At 56.0% G+C, this 19916-nt stretch overlaps 1 protein-coding gene across 11 annotated transcripts in view; it reads right to left on the bottom strand.

The window, feature by feature from the left end:
• The window catches only part of POU2F2 (POU class 2 homeobox 2), a 57094-nt gene that overhangs the window by 13931 nt on the left and 23247 nt on the right, over positions 1–19916 (bottom strand). For 5 of the 11 annotated variants that reach the window (XM_028088007.1, XM_028088001.2, XM_028088002.2 and 2 more), the window contains exons 1-5: positions 18649–18716; positions 11391–11456; positions 11251–11285; positions 11052–11108; positions 7643–7825 (exon numbers count right to left, since the gene is read on the bottom strand). In XM_028088007.1, the coding sequence (XP_027943808.1) occupies positions 7643–7825; positions 11052–11108; positions 11251–11285; positions 11391–11456; positions 18649–18715 (408 nt within the window). In that variant the 5' untranslated portion in view covers position 18716. Of the gene's footprint in view, positions 1–7642; positions 7826–11051; positions 11109–11250; positions 11286–11390; positions 11457–17014; positions 17331–18648; positions 18717–19916 lie in introns of those variants that run through there. The other 6 variants (XM_028088003.2, XM_028088006.2, XM_028088011.2 and 3 more) reach the window with 3 other exon arrangements.

Here is a 19916-nt window from a genome sequence, read left to right as displayed (position 1 = left end):
CCAGGGGGTTCCTGTTCTGAAATGTTAATCTAACCATAAAGCCTCCACTGGTTTTCATCACACTTGTAAGACAATTCAACTCCTTGCCATGGCCCTGGATGACCTGGCCTTCCTCATCAACCAGGACTCTCACTCCTTGACTCGGAGCGAATCACACTGGTCTCCTTCCTGTTACTGAACTTGAAAAAGGTCCCCACCTCAGGGCCTTTGCACATGCTGTTGCCCTCCCACTTCTTGATCTGCACATGATTGGCCCCGCCTCATCATGCAAGTCTCTATAAAACGCCCCCTCCTGAGAGAGGCCTCCCCTGGCTACCCGCTCTGATGAGGAGTCTTCCTCTCCTCAATCTCTCTCTATTACATTATACTCTTTTTCTTCCTTCATAGCAATTGTCAGCTATGGGTAGGTGCCAGCTCTGGGAGGGCACAGGCTTGTCTGCCTTATTCCTCACTGTATCCCCCTTGCAAAAATGTGCTGGGGCATGGTGGATGTTCACGAAATGTTTGCTGACTAAGAAATTGCAGAATGACAGAAGATTCTGGGTGCTGTGCTGGCTCAGGACTGGGGTTAACCAGTAGGAGGCCCCATTTCTCCATAATCTACAAGCAGCATGCAATCTGAAGCCACTTGGGGGCGCATTAGGACCAAGTCAAGATGGTGGAGCAGTCAGAGGAAGTGGAGACACTGGGGAAGGGCCCCTGGCCAGGATATTTAGTGGATCATCTGCTCCGTTCCTGACCTGTGAGAAAAACGGGCACAGAGGGCTTAGCACATCCCACTAGAGCTGAGAAGGGAAGAGACCGGTTCTCGTTCCTCGCTGGATTCTGATCACCCCAACCCCAGTGTGGGCACCCAGCAGGCGATCAATGAATTTCCAGTGAATGAATGAGTGAAACCTAGGACTGATTGATGGGGTTTCAGGCTGTACTTTGCCGCAACTGGGATCTTGGCCACAGTCGGGCAGAAAGACTGACGCTCTATTTACGTGACACACGGGTGAACAGGAGTATAATTGTCCACTTTCCCATCTGGGCTTGGTTCCACCTGAGGGTCGGGGGAGGGTGGTGGTGGAAAAAAGCCTTTAAAAGGAACTAGAGGAGGCCTGGCCCCTGCTGTGGCCGCTTGGGCCCAGGTGCAGCGCCTCACTCCAGCGCACAGGGCCGACTCCCCACCCCCCCCAACTGCAGGCCCCCACACATGCTCTGGCAGCCACCCAGACTGGGATGGTGTCTGCGTGACACTCACCGGCCATCCCTGAGATGGCAAGCTATGACCAGTTTTGGACACCCCATCCCAAGACATGGACAGTTTAGAATTAAGTCCAGGGCGGAGAGAACAGGAAGGGGGGTGTCTGGGGGACCCCGTAAACTACATTGTCATCAGTTGCGTTCAGAGTGAGGACGGGCTTCCTTACTCTCTGACCCATGACAGGTGGCCCCGTGGTGGAGGGGGCTGCCTGGGAAGGGAGAGAGCACCTGTCCCAGGAGCCACCTGGGAGAAACGGCACCCCGACTGGCCCAGAACTGTGTGGAGGGAGCTAGGTGGGAGGGCGGTCAGAAGAGTGCCAGGGTCCCTGCCAGCTGGGAACCTTGGGGGTCTGAGCCTAGGCCCTGTTGCTTGCTTCTCGCTGCGTGACTCAGGGAAAGGCAGCTCTCTTCTGGGCCTTGGCCTCCCTAACTGTATAGGGTAACAGTGCATGGTGTCCTGGAGACGGCCAGACACCCGGCTGTCCCTCACACAGTTGGGGGACTGTGGGCATCCCTTACCCTGTTTACGCCTCCATTTCCTCGGGTGATACCACAATAACTCTTACCCCCTGGGGCTATTATAGGAATTAAATGCAACACACGTAGCATGTTTAGCCTGGTCTCTGTTCACTCGAGTGGTCCTGCATAAATGGTAGTCATTACTACTGAGTCATAGCTCTCTCAGGGCTCAGTGTTCTCATCTACAAAATGGGGATAAGAATGTCTGACTCTTTACTGGATTGTACTGAGGCCTGAGTAATATTAGTATCTGCAAGGTGTTTGGGAAATCACAACATACTCCCCCAGCACAAGCATCTGCTGCCCCTACACCCTCCTGTCATTCCCCTGCTGTCACCCCCCTCAAACACAAGCTCTCAAGGGCGGGAGCCCCGTCCTCTGCCTGACAACTCATAACTGCCAGTCCCCAGCCAGCCTCCCGGCTGAGCTCCAGCCTCAAATGCCCGTCTACCTATTTGATGTCTCCACTTGTATGGTGAATAGACTCTTTATCCCCTGCCACGTCCAAAGGGAAACTCCTGCTTCCCTACTCCTGCCCTCCAAAACACCCTGTGCCCCCCCCTGCCTTCCCCAACTCAGGAAATCACCTTACCACCCTCTGGTTGCTGAAGCCAAAATTCTAGGAGTCATCCTTGATCTACCCTATCCATATAAAATAGCACTCCAGACCCCCACCATCACCTTCACCTCCCTGCCTGGATGCCTGCCAGCATTTCCCACTGGGCCCCTTGCTTCTACTCTGGTCCCCCACAGTCCATTCTCCCCATGGCAGCTGGAGGGAGCTTTGTAAAGGGTCAGTTGGCTCATGCCACTCACCTGTTTAACAACCCCCCAACAGCTTCTCATCATACCTGGCATACATTCCAAACCCCTCGATCTATCCTAGAAGACCCCCTCACCTCTTACTTGTCTCCTGTTAACTTGCTCTGCTCCAGACATACCACTTTTCTCTGGGCCCTGATGTCAAGCTGCCTTCCACCTCAGGACCTTTGCACTTGCTGTTGCCTTTTCCTCAGTTTTCCCCCTGGCTTCTTCATGACTGACTCATTCAGGCCTCAGCTCTCAAAGGCTACCTCCTCAGTGAAACTTTTCCTGACCACCTCCCTCGAAGACACCAGCCTATTTCATTTTCTTCAGGACACTCACTCTAAAACAGTCTTGTTCGTTTGTTTACTTGTTTACTGTCTGTCTCCCCACTAGAACATGAGGTCCTCAAGGGCAGCCACCCCTGCCTTGTTCACAGCTGTCCCCTTGGGGCCATGAATAGGCACCTGGCATATACAAGGTGCTCAATAAGGGCTGGATGAATGACTATGTTATTCTAGTCATTTCACTAGAGGAAGCCCTAAAGTTTGGAGGAGGGGCAGGTGGTATGGGCAGAGGTGGCCTGTCTCTAGCAGGAGTTCTTCTGTGTGCCTCCTCCCCCAAAGGTGACCCTGCCACATGGAGCCCAGGAAGTCCCAGCGATTGGGGCAGAACACCACAAACCAAGACCCACCCAACAGGGAGCAAAAACGACCTCTGCACATTCTGTTACATCCCAGGCTACTTCTTCATGTTAAAATGTCAGGATAGATGAGCAACAGCAGACCCCAATCCCGCAGTTGTGGGGCGACTGGGATGCCCCAGCCCGGCTCCTGGACTCCAGGGCCTGTGGGCACACTGACAACACGCCTCCAGGTGTGGCGGACCTGGCACCCACTGCCCCTTCCTCAAGCAACAGGATCCATCTCTTCCTCTTGGGGACTTGCCCTCCCTCATTCTCAGGTCACATGGTCCAGGGGGGCTGACCCTACCTTCTCAGGGGTTGAGGACACTAACTCAACCCTGGCCGGTGGGAGGGTTTTATCTCCCCGGGTACAAGTGGCTGCAAGTCGAAGCGGGCAGGCGCCCATTTTGCCTGCCTCAGAATGAAAAAAGAGACAGGCCTCTGGGGCCAGGCCCCGTGTTCCAGGCTGGGTCTCTTCGGTGATCTGAGCCAAATACCCCTTTCCTTCTTCAGCCACCTGGCATGGAGTCTGGTCCAGCTGCCACCCCTCCTAGCCCATCCTGCTCTGTCTTCCACTGCTGGCCCCCAACCCCCCACTCCCAGAGCCCACTGCACTCTCACATTATGCTCCATGCCTGGAACAGTTTTCTCCACTTCGTAAACCCGGTAAACTCCTACTTGTCCCTGCTCAGGTCAGATCCCACCTCTTCCAGGAAGCCTTCTCTGATTCCCTCAGACACAGGTCACCTGTCTTCTCCCACACTCCTACCACATCCAGTAGGTTTCTCTGGGAAACCTGTACTCACTAGGTCCTGCTCGCCTAAAAGATTTTGTCAAGCTTTATATGCCACAGTCATATTATGAAAATAGGGATTTTTCTTTTCTCTCCAAATACAAAATGATGTTTTAACGGTTAATGTAAATTTTCAATCAATGCCTACCGCTACCCCAGACATTCTGAATTACTCCCCCGGAGAGATGTCTTCCCCACCCTGATTGAAAAGCTACAGCAAAACATCCCTCATTGATTCAGTAAACATCCACGTGCCCCCCCTTGGTGGAAAGCATCGTGCTGAGCACTGGACACACAAATTATAGAAATGTGTTATAATCATCCCTTTCTCTATACGAGTTAGGAAAATGCAGGGAAGGTTCCTGCCAAACGGTTTAGCTGACATTACTTTGGAAGCTGGCATTCGAGGGACAGATGGGGGACTCTCCCTTAGTACTTTATGTAATTTTTAAAATGACAGGTCTAGGGGTGTTTTTGACTTTCTTAGTATTGTTCAAGTAAAACATTTCTTAGTGGTTCGTTGGTGTGTCTGTTTCCCTAGAAGACTGGGAGCCCTGAGGGGGCAAGGAAGGGTCTGAGTCATTCCTAAGCCTTTAGCTTCCCACCAGGGCCTGACACACGGGAGGCCGGGAAATGTCTGAAATGACCACAGGACAGAGCGGAGCGGGCATGGGAAGCAGATGGGTGGGCGCAGGACACGGGCTGAGGAAGAGAGGGTCAAGCCCAGGGGTAAGACAGCTGGAGCTGCAGTGGGCAGCTAAGGCAGGAGGACTGGAGGACTGCAGTACCCACTGCAGCTGGTTGGCATGGTGCCTAGAGCTCTTGGTGGTACGGGAGAAACATTTGTCTGTTAGGGAAATGAGGTCACAGGGTGACAGAACTCCCAGAAAACAACCTTGGCCAAGCTTTGCAGTTGCAAAAGGCAGACCGGAGCAGATGGGAGCTGGGAAGGGAGGAGCGAGAGGAAGGGGTTGGAGGAGGCCTTGAGAATCAGTCTGGGCTGGACAGCAGGTGGCAGGGAGCTTGGAGGAGGTGGTTCTAGGAGTGTAAGAACAGAAGGAATGCCTGCTGCTGGCCTGCACGAGGCTGCTCTGTCCCTCCTCTCTCCCTGGAGTCCTTGTCCCTTCCACAGACACTTCCTCGGGCATATGTGGACTCAGCACTGGTGATTAGGGCCAGAAGCAAAGGAAAAGGGCTGGGGGCCTCCGAAGAAGGCAGGAGGCAGGAAATCAAACCAGCTGGAGGGAGGGAAGTCTTGGAAGACTTCCTGGAGGTGTGGACTCCCAAGCTGAGGCTTAAAGGCTGAAAAGAAGCCGTCCAGGTAAAGGGAGGGAGCCAACTTCCAGGCAGACAGGAGAACAGGAGCAGGGGCAGGGATACTTGAGACCTGGGGGAGGGAGGAGTCCTGAGCGTTGGGGTTGCTCCATGGAGAGCTGTACGTGCTGAGAGGCACTCCCCTGCTGCTGGGCTCTCTGGGGGGTGGTGGGGGGGGAGGTGGGAAGGATGGCTACAGGCAGCAGCCCCAGATCATGTGGTCCGAGCCCTAACTCCCAGGCTGCTCTGCCCCTTGGGGTGACCTCGCCGGGGATGAGGATTTGTGGATTCAAGGTCACTGTTAGCCTGCTACAAAGGCAGCACCTGCCAGACTCTAGTTACAGTTACCGTGGCGAGCCAGGCACCACGGGGCTAAGTCTGGAAGAGCCGTCACAGAGCAGTGGGCACAGATTGTTCTGTGTGTCTCTGCAGAACCAGGCCCAGAAGCGGGAAGCTCTAAGGAGGCAGACCCAGCTCAGCGTTAAGGACAGTCTTCAGTGGAAGAGCTGGTCAGTAGTGGAATGGGCCCATTGGAAGCTGAACTCTGTCAAGGGACAAACTTGTGGGCACTGGACACCTTCTCTGTGTAGACAGCATCTGCCCCCGGGGTTTCATGGAAGGCGGTGGATAGAGAGAAAGAAAAGCGATCCAAAGAGCAGTCATTGTGGGGAACACAGGGTTAAGGGACGTTAAACAAGGTTCCTTGCTGCAGGACTTCTCAGGACCTTCACTGCGCTGGAACATGGGCCACAGACTCAAATGCTTACAGAACCCAGGCAGATAGCACAAGTGGGTGACAGGGAAAAGTGTGGACGGAGAGAGCAGGCCCAACAGGAGGGGATGCTCTGTTCTACCTACTCTGTTCCACAGACTATCCTTACAGGAAATTTGTGGGCCACTATCTTGGGTTGAACTGGGTCTCCCAAAAAGATTTGTCGGAAGTCCTAACCCCTGGTGCCTGTAAATACAACCGTATTTGGAAACATGGTCTTTGCAGATGTAATCAAGTTAAATGAGGTCATTAGGGTCCGCCCTAATCCAACGACTGGTGTCCTTATAATAAGAAGGGGAAATGTGAACGCGGAGACAGACAGGCACAGACAGAGGATGGCCCTATGACCAAAGAGGCAGAGATTGGAGCGATCCATCTAGAAGAATGCCAAATATTTCTGGCACTACCAGAAGCTAGAAGAAGCAGAGAGAGATTCTCCCTAGAGCCACCCAGTTTGTGGGGCTTTGTCATGGCACCCTGGGAAATGAATACAGCCACGAACTCATGATTCAGTATATGTCAGAAGTCTCCAGAATGGCCAGAGCAGATGCAGCATTCCCTGACCCAGTGGCCAGGGGCCCCTTTTCTGAAAGAGCATCTCTCACTGGATACGCCAGAGCACACATTATAGGGCACTGGCTCAGAGTCTCAGCCTTTCCTTCTGGGCCCACATGGGCACCATTCCACAGAGGTGACTCCTCGTTTCCTCAGCCGGAAACTGAGGATAATGGGCCAACCTCCCAGGTGGCTGGGAGCCCTCAGTGAGATACACAGAAAGCGCTTAGCCAGGCACACCATCACATGGAGGACATCCTCCCTCTGAGCATCAATTTACCCCACGGAGACACAGGTGGCAGCATCCCCCGTGGCTTCCTGGCACATGACCGGCCTTCAGAAGAGTCCACGAAGACCGGTCAGCCCCCTGCACACCGTGCTTCTGCGGGCCCTGCTCTGGGGCCTGCCTGCCCCCCAGGGCTGCCCTTACCTGTGCTGTGAGCTGGATGGGCTGGGAGAGAGTGAGCTGTGGGGTCCCAGGGGGCTGGCTGGCAGGCTGTGGAGGTGGCAGGTCGCCCCCCCCAGAGGAGGCTGGGGGCTGTGAGGTCGAGGAGGAGGCAGAGGAGGCAGAGGAGGAGGAGGAGGAGGAGGAGGAGGAGGAGGAGGCGGCGGCGGCGGCGGCAGCGGCACTGGATTGTTGCACGGCGGCGGCCAGGAGCTGGGCCTGGGCTTGCTGCAGGAGGAGCTGCTGCTGAGCTGGCATCAGCGCTGTGAGCTGTGGGGCGCGGGCGGCAGGGCCAGAGGAGGGGCGGGGGCGGGGGAGCAGAGAAGGCAGAGAGGGGTTAGTGCCCGAGCCAAGCAGGGCAAGTCCTCCAGGAGGCCTGAGGAGGGCAGGAGGAGGGCGTGAGAGAGTGGTGGTGGCCCTGGCGGGACACCCCCTGCCACGGGTCCTGTAACAGATGGGAGGCGGCTGGTCGAGGCCCACGTTCCCTGTCCTTCCCCGAGTACTTACCCCGGCTAGCTGGCTGCCCGTCAACATGAGTTGGGCCTGGGGCAGATGCGGCTGAGCCGGCTGGGGAGGCGGGGGTGCTGCTGGGGCTGAGTCGCCACTGGGGTCTTCAGCCTTGATCTGGGGGGGAGAGAGGCAGGGTCCGGGACCCCAGAATGTTAAGTGGAGGCCAGAGAGAATGCCCACCTGTGAACCAAAGAGAGGGCACGTGTGTGGCAATGGCAGCCTCGGGCCGGCACAGGAGGAGTAGGCTGGGGGGTGTAGAGGCAAGGCCCTGCGCCAACCGACTGGGGATCTTAGGCCCCCCCCTCTGTCCTCAGGTTCCTCATCAATCAGTAGGGCTAACACACCCCCCTGCACCAAATAGGAGAGGGGCACCTTTGGAGAGCAGTTTTCCCCTCTGGGGGTGGGGGTCAGTTTCCCCATCTGTGAAATGGGGAATGTGCCAGCAGAGGACTCAGGGCATCAAAGAATAGTGTTCTAGGTCCCCATCCCTCATCTGCTTTATTTTTTTTTTTAAAGATTTTATTTATTTATTTGAGAGAGGGAGACACAGAGAGAGAGGGAACACAAGCAGGGGGAGTGGGAGAGGGAGAAGCAGGCTTCCCACTAAGCAGGGAGCCCAATGCGGGGCTCAATTCCAGGACCCTGGGATCATGACCTGAGCCGAAGGCAGATGCTTTAGCCGGAGGTGCATCTCTCATTAATGAAGTAGGACTTCATTGGAAGAACAGGTCTTAGGTTATGAAAAAAAAATCACCGCCTTGGAACCTGGATCGGAATTCAAATGAGTATGGAAAGAGGCAGACAGTGCAAACGGGTGGCATGGGCAGACGAGGATGAGATGGGCTGGTGGCATGTGTGGCCCTCCTGAAGGGGAAGCTTGCCCAGCTCCTCCTCTGCTCCCACCAACCACTCATTTCAAAATCTAAAGCAAAACCCAAAAACAACCTAAAAAAAAAAAAAAGCGTGCCAAAAACTCTGGCAGGACCAGCCAAGCACATACATAGGCCAGATATGGCCCAGAGGCTGCCAGCTTTCAGCCTCCACCCCATAAGGCCCCTGAGCCCCTCCTCATCTCTCTGTGCAGGATGTAGATGCACCTCGCATCAAATACATAGGACAGACCAGCATAGAGCAGTTCTGGCCTTCCTCCTCTCCTAGACAGAAAGGCCAGACCAGGGTGGGCTTACTTGAGAGGTTGGCTGGTAAAGGACATGTGGGGCTGGGGGGAGGCATGGCTTGCAGAATCACACTCTCGGGCCCAGAGGGAACACTGGGCTGAAGGACAATCCCTAATCCTTCAGCCCAATGTCCCAGCACCATTTTGCAAAAGGGGGTCCAGAGAGGGAAAGTGACTTGTGCAACGTGACACAGCAGCTTGGCGGGGGGTGTAGCATTTGGAATTCAGAGATGAACAGAGCCCTGGAAAAGGCCAAATCACAGAGGGTGAATGGCATGCCCCAGGGAATAGAGACAAATGTCAGAAAGTTTACGGGATGCAGGGATGCAGCATCCCCTGGTGGGGAATCGAGGGCCCCTGGAAGTCTGGTTGTGTTCTGCCTCTTGATCTGGTGTGGGCAACATGGGTGTTCAGTTTGTGAAAATCCACTGAGGATCACCGCGTGTGTCACATTCCAATTAAAAGTTAAAAAACAAAAAACAACCAACATGGTGAGGATACTAGTCCTCTTTCAGATTTCTTTCATTCCTTCTGGTTCTCTTGAGAAAGCCTCCACTAGGTGCTAGGATGGTTCTAACGTCTCACCCCCAACACTGCTCATCTCCCTTTCTAACAAATGAAGGAAAGACCTCAGGCTTAGACCCATCAGCAGGCAAGAGTCTCTGGGTATATTTTAATAATCATTGTGTTGGGGCACCTGGCTGGCTCAGTCGGTGCAGCACAGATGCTTGATCTCGGGGTCGTGAGATCGAGCCCCACGTTGACTATGGAGATTACTTAAGAAAAAAAAAATCATTGTATTTATTTCCATGGCAAGAGATTCTGGTTTTCCATTCATGAAATTTCCATTTAAAAAACATTTATTTGAGCTGCTGAAAAAGCAAGCCAGTTCACAAGCTGAAAATTGTTGAAGCTGATAGATGGGTACCTGGGGGCTTATTTTCATGATACTCTTTTTTTTCTCCTTTTGTATCTGCTTAACATTTTCCATAATAAAATGTTTTTAAAACTGAAGCCAATTAACACAATTGTGATGTAAGTAATTGTACACAGTGGTGTGTGGATGTGTCTGAAATCGTGACGGGAGCACATGAATCACTGCAGTTGGGGAAAGCAGAGGCTGCCCTCGAACAGGACGAGGTGTGGACAGAGGCCCGGAGTCAGAGGTCAATGCCCTCTCTGCCTCTGGTTTTCCCGAGGAACCAGGGTCCAGGCCGGGGAAGGGCAGCAAGGACCCTTCCTTCCCAGGGCTCCCCTGGTTTCCCCACAGAGAAGCAAGTTTGCCGTGGGGCTGGGAGAGGCTGCAAAGACACAGCTGAGGAAGGAAAGGGTCGGGACAATGGGCACTCGGTCTGCTCTGAGGCCTAAGGCCAGAACTGCGCCTAAGATCAGAGGGAAGGAGGCCAGAGCCAGAGCCCTCCTCCCCTGGGCCCTGGCCAAGTCATTCAGTACAAGATACCCACCCACTAAGCTGCATCAGGGCACCTGAGAGGCCATCGGATCTGACAGCCCCCCATGTTAGAGAAGAGGAAACCGAGAAGCCCAGCGGTAGTGGGGCGGTGGGGGGCGGAGGGGAGTGATTTTCCCAAGGTCATGGAGTAGTTCCCGGCCCCCAGCCCCATCCCTTGCAGAGGACCCCTCTGCCCCTGCCTTCCATGCTGCTTTCAGGCCTCTGGGCCTGCGGCTGCCCCCACCAGGCTGGAGCATGGAGGCCTGGGCCCCAGACACCTCAGGAAGCCCAGCAGTGCCCAGAAACAGGCAGGGCCCCAACTGGATTAGGGATTTGTTCTGTCTGGCCACTTCCAGCCTCCCCATCAACCTCAGCCATCCTCCCTGAGTCTGCCCCCATCCCATACCCCCCTCTACTGGATGGCCCCTGAGTGTGTGTGTTGGGGGGCAGGGGGTAGGGCAGGCCCCTGTCAGGGAAGTTGGGATGGGGGTGGGGCCCTCAGCTTCCTGTTGTTCATCGCCCTGGGGCTCTGGGGGGGATTTCCCTGGCCACCCCCACCCCCCAGGGAAGGGGAAGGAGCCTGGGTGAGTCACAGGCCTGGGGCGGGAGCCCAAGTGTGAGAAGGGGCGGGAGGAGCCTTGTCACCAAGGTGTCGGGGCTCCGTGCCCCCCCTTCAGGCCCTGGGCCCACAAAGGTGTGCGGGACCCTCTCCCAGATGCCAACACATCACAGGACACCCTTCTCGTTCCCCTGCCCTGGCTGTTCTGATAGGTTCTTACCTTGGTGCTGGGGCCAGTTGGGGACACGGAGAATGGGGAGGTCTTATTCTGGGGGTTCTGGGAAGAAAAAGTTGGGGTGGGGAATGGGAAGAGTGAGGTGAAGCAGCTTTTGACACCATGCCCCTCCCCCACAGGGGCCCCCCCGCTCTGTTCCCTTCTCCCCCTCCCAGCCTCTCCTGCTCATCCACTCCCTCCTGACCTGATGGTTAGTGTCTGGTCCATTTCTTTCAGTGTCTGCAACGAGAGGGAAAGAGTGAGTCGTCACCTGTGCCCCCCACAGCCCCGCAGCTCCCTCCACCCCACAGGCCCCCTGCCCTCCCTGCTCCCCTCCCCACCCACCTGTGTGCTCTGATGGGGAGTCCAGACCTTGCTTCTCGGCCTCCAGGGGCTTAGACATTCTTATTTCTGGGAATAGAAGAGGGATGTAAGTGGGGTGAGGGAAGCCTGGGGGGCTCTTGGGCCCAAATCCCCCGCACCCCCTGCCACCTTGTAAGTGCCTCTTTCCAGGAGACATGCCCTCCTTACTGGGCCTCTGCCCTCCTCTGGCGGGACAAGAAAGGGATCCTTTTCACCCCTGCGGAAGGTGGCACGGGGAGGGCCACCTCCAGTGAGGCCCTGGGGCAGGGTGGGAGGCAGCCGGTGGTCATGAGAAGGCTTCGGTGCCCAGGAGGAGGTGGGTGATGTTCCACAGGAGCGAGTCAGCCTTGGGCCTCCTCCCGAGGCGCGCCCGTCCTGCCTCACCAGGTTTCGGGTGAGACATGTTTTCCACTCTGAGTGGGGCCTGGGGGTGTGAAGGGCTGCAGCATCCCCAAAGGAGTGAGTCTTCTCATCTCTGCGTGGGATTTGGCACCCCCTGCCCCTCCCTCAGCCCACAATGTTCCTGTCCACACCTGACCCCCACCTGGCTTCCCGGCCTCCTTTCTCACATTCAGCTCACAGGCCCGGCAGCCCCACTTGCCACTTGGAACTCCGACTCCAACACCACTTGGCTCTGCCCCTAACCAGGTCCTCGGACTTAATCCTAGGCCTCACCCAGGACTTAAGCCTTGAATCCCCACTGCACACCCAGATCCAAGCCGGGTGCCCCAGCCTACAAATGCAATCCCCTGCTATCGTCCGGTAAACCCAGGACATGAGGAGAGGGGGCAAACAGCAAGCTGGCCCTGGGGCCACAAAGCATTGCTCTGCCCTCACAACACTGTGATGCTGAGGAGGGAAAGGTGAGCACTTACGAGTGCTGAGCACAGTGTTAAGTATGATTCAGAGCTCACAGTAGCAGTTGGTGCTAATATCACCCCCATTTTACAGAGGAGGAAACTGAGGGCCCGAGAACACAATGAGACAGCAGAGGTGCCCCGACTGGACACCTGTCTTTCATGACTCCAGAGTTCCCGCTTCTAATCAGGACTGCTATGGTCTAGTGGGCCCCCTGCTGTGACTTCCACCCACCTTATCTCCAGCTGTCACCCCTACTCAAGTTCACCCTGACTGACGCCAACTCGAACCCAACCCTTTCTGGTCCTACACCCCACACAAACCTAGGCTTCTTCCCTAACCATTCTCAGTCCCCTTACCCACCCTGAATCCCAACTCCCACCCAGATGGTACAAGTCCTTCATCTAACCTTGACTCCCAGCTTGGCCTCAGACCTTACTCGTGACCCTGATTCTGACCCCAAGGTCTCCCCCACCACTCACTCCACATCCCTGCCTAAACCACGATGCCCTATCAAAGGGGCTGTCCAATTCAAGCGCGTTCTGCACCCAAGATATTGAAAGAAGGTCAGCTAACAAGAGCTAGGACGTCCTCAGCAACTGGAAAAAAAAAATGTCCAGGAATTTTGCAATTGAGGGTTACCCGACATGAAACGCTGCTCTGGTTTAAAATTCTTGATTAAAAAGCCGGGTCACACACTGCTCATGGGAGTCTAAATCGATATAAGCACAAGTCAGGAAAACTGACTAGGTGCCCCCTCCCTAGGACCCAGCACATCCACTCCCGAGCATCCTGGGGAGACAGAGGAGCATCCTGCCCCCCAAACCCATGGGCACACAGCAGCCCCTTCCCCAAACTGGAAACAAGTCAAGGGCCTATCAGCGGATGGACACAATGTGGTATGTCCATACAATGACACGCCCCACAGCAAGAAAAGGAAGAAACTCCTGCATCACACGCACCACTGAATCTTGCAGGCACGACACCAAGGGAAAGACATCAGACACAAAAGCGGACAGACAGTAGGATTCCAATTACAGGAAGCTCAGAAACAGGCAAGATGATATCAGATGGCCAAGGTCAGATTATGGGTAACGTCTGGGGGTTGCTGACGGGGAATGAGGGTGAGGAGGCCTGCAGGGGGTTGGAAATATTCGGTATTGTCATCTGTTTGGTGGTTATGTGGTTCTATACATAGGGAAAAATGCATCAAGCTGCACCCTTAAAATCTGAGCACTTACTGTAGGTATGTTTTCACATAAAAAAAGAAAAAAATTGAAAGCTTAAAAAAAAAAAAAAAAGCCAGTACACAGTACTATTAAGGCATAGGCTGGCGAGGGTGGTGTGGGGAGCAGGGGCCCAGGATGCTATAGGAGCTCAGGCCCTGCTTCTAGGCGCTAGGATGGTGGTGAGTGGCTAATGATCATTTGAAGCACAGGAGGAGGGCCCAGGTCCTAGTCCCAGGTAAGAGACCACACTCCTAACTCTGGGACATCAAAGGCAGGAGTCCTGCCTAATTCTGCCTCTAAATGGCCCAGAACTTGGCCTAGCTCCCGGCAACTGCTGATGCTAGTGGGGCCCTGCATCCCACCCCTCCTAGCATCCCTGAGACCCCTGCTCCAACCCCCTCCCCGGCCCCTCCTCCCAGCCAGTGTCCATCCGGCCCCAGGGAGATCCTTCCCACAACCCGGCCGTGAACCTTTCCACAGCTCCCCATCTCCCCAGGAAAAGCCCAGATAGGGTTTTTAAAGAGGTAATCAAGTTAAATGAGACCATTAGGGTGGGCCTTAATCCAATATGACTGGTGTCCTCATAAGAGGAGGAAACTGGGATGACATAGACTCACAGAAAGAAGCCCATGTGAAGACACAGGGCAAAGTCAGCCCTCCCAAGCCGAGGAGACAGACCTCTGAAGAAACCACCCCCACTGCCACCTTGACCTTGGACTTCTAGCTTCCAGATTTTAGGAAAATTAATTTCTGTTGTTTAAGCCACCCAGCGTACAGTAGTCCGTGACGGCAGCCCTGGGAAAATAATACAGCCTCCCGCGGCCCTGCCTTCCCACTGTCCTAGCCCTGAGCCCACAGGGCCGTGGCCTTCTGTGTCGCTGTCCTTTCCCACCAGACCAGGGGGCAGGCCTGCTCTGACTCACTGCTGGCCCCCTGGTGTCCCCCAGCTCAGAAGAGTAGGTGCTAAATGTTGGCTGAACGTCCCTCCCTGCGGCTCTCTTTCTACTTGTTCCTGCCTCGGTCTTGCTGTCTGTCTCCCTCCTCCTGGAAGGCTGTCCCCCACTCTGTCTGCCTGGCGACCTCCTACTCATCCTTCAGGCCCCAGCACAGGCTCTGTCCTCTATGACGGCGGCTCCCTCCACTCCGGCTCCCGCTGGCCCGGCCCTCTCCCCTGGCTGTAGCCAACTGGGCCCCAGTACATCTCCCCCATCAGACTAGGACCCCTTGAGGGCAGGTCTGACTCATCTTGGGGTCCCCAACACTGCCCAGCCCAGGACGTGTGGGTTGAGTGCACAAGGGTGCCCTGAGGCTCTGATCTCCCTCCACCCTCCAGGCCTTAGCCTCTGCTCTTCTCCCTACCTGGCGACCTTTTCTTCTCCATTACCAAACTCCTGCTCCTTTTGAAGGTCCCAGCTCATACATCACCTCCTCTGTGAAGTCCTCCCTGACTCCTCAGGTGGCTAGTGTCTCTCTCATCTGGGAACCCCCTGCCTCTGCCCCCTAACACACCCTGACCCCCTGAGCAATGGATTCCCCCTGCCCCAGACTGTGAGCTCCTTAGAGACCAACAGCCCTGGCTGGGACTGTGTCTTTGGAATGAATGAACGCATGCAAGAATCCCTAACAGACCAGGACCGAATCTTGTCCCAGACAAGCCTCTCTCCCTGCTGCTACCTGCCACCTTGACCTTGAGCCCCATTCCCCAAGCAACTCCAACCTAAACCTTTAAAGTAATTTCTGCAGGGATAGTGGCTGAGGAGGCAAAGGTGGCATGAGAGGAAATCTCCACCACTCTGTTTCCCTTGTTCTCCCTAATTCTTCCCCCCACCCCAACTCGCACACAGCCCAGGCACCCCTGCAGCATTTGGCTGGGTCGACAGCAAAATGGCCAGTGTTGCCCTTCGCCCAAGCCTGTCTTGCTTTTCTTTCCTCCTGCCCCCATCAGAACCCAATCTGAGAAAAGGGTGTCATATCATCCCCACCAAGGATGAAGAGGGGACTCCATTTCCACCACAGATCCAAAGCCAAATGATGCCTTAACATCTAAGGGCATTGGCAATCCCCTTAAGAGGCCTGCTGAGGCGCCCGTCCTGCAGGCTGTCGGCCTTGGCCCAGGCCCCTCTCTCTTGACTCTAGAGAAACACTGACACCTATTCCCACCCAGACACTCTGCTTTCAATGGGACAAGGGAAGACCTGGATATCTGGATTTTGAAAAGTCCCCACCCCTACCCCCACCAGGTGATCTAATATGCTCCAGCTCCCTGGCGCCTTCCGAAGCTCATTTCAAGGCCTCGTTCACACAGAAAGGCTGCTTGGTTATATGACCATAGTCACCCCTCCCTTCTCCCATCCCAGGTGGTATATAACTCTTTAGAGGGCCCGGCAGGAAAAAGCAATGCAGAATTCTACCGGGCCCCTTGAATCCCACCATCCTGGAGTCAGACACACCCAGGGCTACCCACACCCTTGGGGTCACACTCGCTTGCCCCACTGCCTCAGGCCTGGGACTCTGGGTCCCCTCCGCCCTCCCCACCCCTCCCTCGCCCCTCCCTCCCCGGACTTTCACTTCTCCTCTGCATTTCCCCCAGCCGGTTTTAGCAGACTTGGGCCAGCTTCTCGTTAGCACTTACCGAAAATGGGGCTAAATATAGAGGGCCCAAGGGCTGCCCCTCACCCCTCCTGGCCCCTCTTGGCCTGTCCCCTGGGTCTCCTGCCTTTAGAGCCGGCTTCAATCAAAGCTGCAGCTTGGGAGCCCCTGTGGGCAGTGTTTGCACTGCCGGGAACCTCTGTGGGCCCAGCTGGCCCAGTCCCTGCCTCCCTAGAAGCAGCACCTCACACCCCCACCGCACCGCATCTGTCCCTGGGTGGCCTCAAGGGAGTGAACACTTCTGAGCCGTCAGGAGGAAGGGATGGAGAGAGAGGCAGCAGACACAACAAGAGAGGGTGGCCCCACAGCTGTGCCAGCAACAGGTAAGGGCTGCCACATCGCACACACACCACAGCCTCAGCCAGGCAGGGCTCAGACAAGGACAGAGACCCACAAACACACACAGGGACAGGTGTGCACAGACCTCAGGCAGGAATGGTTGTGGAGAAGACATACGCCCAGACACAATGACACTGGTAGAACACACACCCAGACATGTGCATGCACACCTGCACTTACACACACACAGACCCCAAATCACGCCCCAGAGTCACTCACAGATACACAAACAGACGTACATGTACACACACACATACCCAGGTCACTCAGATACACAGACACCTGAGTTACTCACAGACAGACATACAGATAGATACAGATGTGCATACACACATACACTCAGGTCGCTCAGATAGACATACACAGACACACGTACAAACACACACACACACACACAGTTACTCAAATACACACAGATGTACACATACACATCCAGAGTCACTCACAGACACACAGATTGACACAAATAGGCAGACACACACATACCCAGGCCCCTCAGACAGATATACACACATATGTGTGCACACTCACACGCCCAGAATCAGCTCATCTTGGGAGACGGCCAGAGTGGACCCATGAACCCAGTTCACAGGTGCGGAGCCTGAGCCCAGGCAGGACGAGTGATCTGCCCAAGACCATGCAGTGTATTAATTCACATCCAGGCAGGGAATGCAGGTGGGCCTCCCAGGCAGGGCAGTTCTGTGAGAAATCCCCAGCCAGGGGTCTAATTCAGTACTGAGCACGTACGAGGCCCCCATTCAACCCCAGACAGGGATGAGTCCGTGGTGGAGCAGACGGCATGCGGGTGCAGATACCCCAGATCTCTGGGTCTACACTGCTATGTGTGCACATACACACAGTTGCATATACAGTCACCTCAATAAGTAATCACGTGCCATCCTGCATGTAGTCTTCCCTCCATCACAACCCCCTCCCTCATCTCCTTTGCCTTGCTCATAACCACTCAACCTTCACATCTCAGACCAGACGTCCCCTCCTCCAGGAAGCCCTCTCTTACACCCCACTGGCTCAACTGGGCTCCCATGGCTCCCTGTGTCTCCAGCATCCCACCCCTGACCCCTCTCCCTGTGCCTCCTCCACTGTCTGGCAACAGGTCTGTCTCCCCCGACTGGGAACTCTAGAAGGATGGACCCGAAACTCCCTTTTTTAGTTGTATTTCCAACACCCAGCATGGAACGGCTCAGTAAATATATGTTGTTGAAGGATCCCAGGGATGCCCCTGCACACGGATGCAGATAGGATGGCCCACGGCAAACCAGGACTCATCCCCACAGACACTCACGAATGTGACACACACCAACACTCACGCCTATAAGGCCGCAAACGAAACAATCACGCAGTACTGACGCTTGCTCTGTTCCAGGCACTGTGTTAAGCATCTACACACATTACCTCATTTAACTGTCCCATCAACACTGCTGGGAGATGACTATCATTATGCACAGATAGACACATTTTACCAAATGAGCCAGCAAATACAAATCATCTTGTATGGTGTCTGGCACCCAACATCCACTCGGTGAACTGATGTATGACACATTCTCAGGCGGTGATAAATGCCATAAAGGAAAGACAAAGCAGGGGCAAGGGGACTGAGAACGGTGGGGTTGGCTGCCAGTCCAGACACAGAGGTCAGGGAAGGCCTCCCTGAGGAGGTAACATCTGAGACAAATGAAGGGAGGCAGTGAGCCAAGAGGTCATTGCCAAGGCGAGCCCACAATGCCACACACACATGACAGGCACACTCGGAGGCCTCAGAACTACCACTCACATACACTCACATACACACGTGCACAGACACTCACACACACTGAAAAGTGCTGCAGTTCAGTGTTCCCACCCCTTTGCAGCCCCCACCCAAGAAGCCCACCCACTGATCCTCCGTACAAGAGCTTGCTGCCAACGCCGGGGCTCCGTCCTCCCCGGCCCCCAGAGCCCAGAACACTGCAGCACAAATGAGGGGGGAGATGAGAAGCCCCCAGGTGTCTGGAGTGGAAGGGAAGGGGAAAGAGGAGCTGAGGGTGGGGACCGGACCCAGGGTGGGAAAGGGGGAGCTGCTGAGGTACAGAGTGAAAGCAACTAAGAGGAGACAGCTAAGGAGGAAGGGCAGGGCAGGCAGAGGGCGCTGGCCCCAGGCCCCTTACCTGGAGCCCCCATGCTGGAGTGAACCATGCTGCCCGCCCCGCAGGGCTGGGGGAACAACTGTGTCATCTCCCCGCCCTCTCTGGGGGCCAAGCCCTCTCAGCCGGAAGTCACCCGGGGAGGAAACCACAGGGTCCGCCCCCTTCAGAAGGGAAAATACTCTGGCCCAAAGGCCCACCTCAGGAGGTGGCGGACCCCAAACCATGTGTGTGTTGGGGAAGTGGGGGTAGTGGGGCACAGGATAAACAGACTCTCTGGGAGGTGCTGCAACAGCAGCCCCAGCCCTCCAGCGGCCTCCACCAAGGCAAACACATCTGGAACAGGGCATATGGGTCTGGGAGAGAGGGTGGGCCCATGACAACAACAACAACACTTAACCCTGGCTAGAAGTTTTTTTGGGGGGGGGCTTTCCCAATGCCAGGCTTGACAGGCGCACTTGACAGGCACCATCTCTTGAGGTGATCACTATTTGCCCCGCTTTACAGACGAAAAGACTGAGGGCCAGAGAACTGAGGTGGCCTTTCCGAGGGCCCAGAGCCAAGAAGTGATGAAGCCAAGAAGCAGAGCGGGAGGAGACGTTTGTGGTGGGCGTCCTGCAAGGCTGTGGGAGGGGAGGTACCCAGCCACGCACCTGTCGCCAGGTGAGGCGTCCGTCCGCTGAGAGGAAGCGGTGCCCGTGGGCAGTGGCAGTGGCAGTGCGGGAGACAGGGCGGGGCCTTGGCCCAGAGTGGCAAGACGTCCACCAGGGGGCAAATGCGGGCGCCCGAGGCGGTTCGGGTGAAGAGAGCCCCGGGTCCCCTGACTGCCCGCAGGCCTTTCCCAGAATTGCGTTCCCGGCCCAGCATTTCCCTCCGCGCCCGCCAGAGGGCGGCAGCGCCCAGCCAATAGGCCGGAGGGCGGGGCCGGTTGCGGAGGAGAAAGCCCCTCCCTCCGCTCCCCTCCCCGCCCCCCCCGCCCCCGCGCGCACACCTGCGAGGGTCACACAAAGGCGCAGGACTCCCCGCGCACGGCGGCGCAGACAAAGGCGCGGCCGAGTCCTCTGCCCTCTTCCTCCTGCCCGCGCCCGGTCCGAGGCTGTCAGGCCACCTGGCGCCTCCAAACAGCCCGCCGGCCCGCGCTAGGCCCCGCAGGACTCGCCGCGCCCACGCTGAGAGACACCCCCAAACTACACGCGCGCACACGGACACCTGGACTCACCCAGACAGACACATACACTCAAGTATTTACACACATGGGCCCCAGAACTTCACACACACGTGTGCACACGCAG

Source organism: Eumetopias jubatus, unplaced genomic scaffold, assembly GCF_037043125.1.
Source record: "Eumetopias jubatus isolate StellerSeaLion01/CBP00866 unplaced genomic scaffold, mEumJub1_p1.0 scaffold_10, whole genome shotgun sequence".
NCBI classification, from domain to species: Eukaryota; Metazoa; Chordata; class Mammalia; order Carnivora; family Otariidae; genus Eumetopias; species Eumetopias jubatus.
This window is presented reverse-complemented; position numbering and strand designations above follow the sequence as displayed.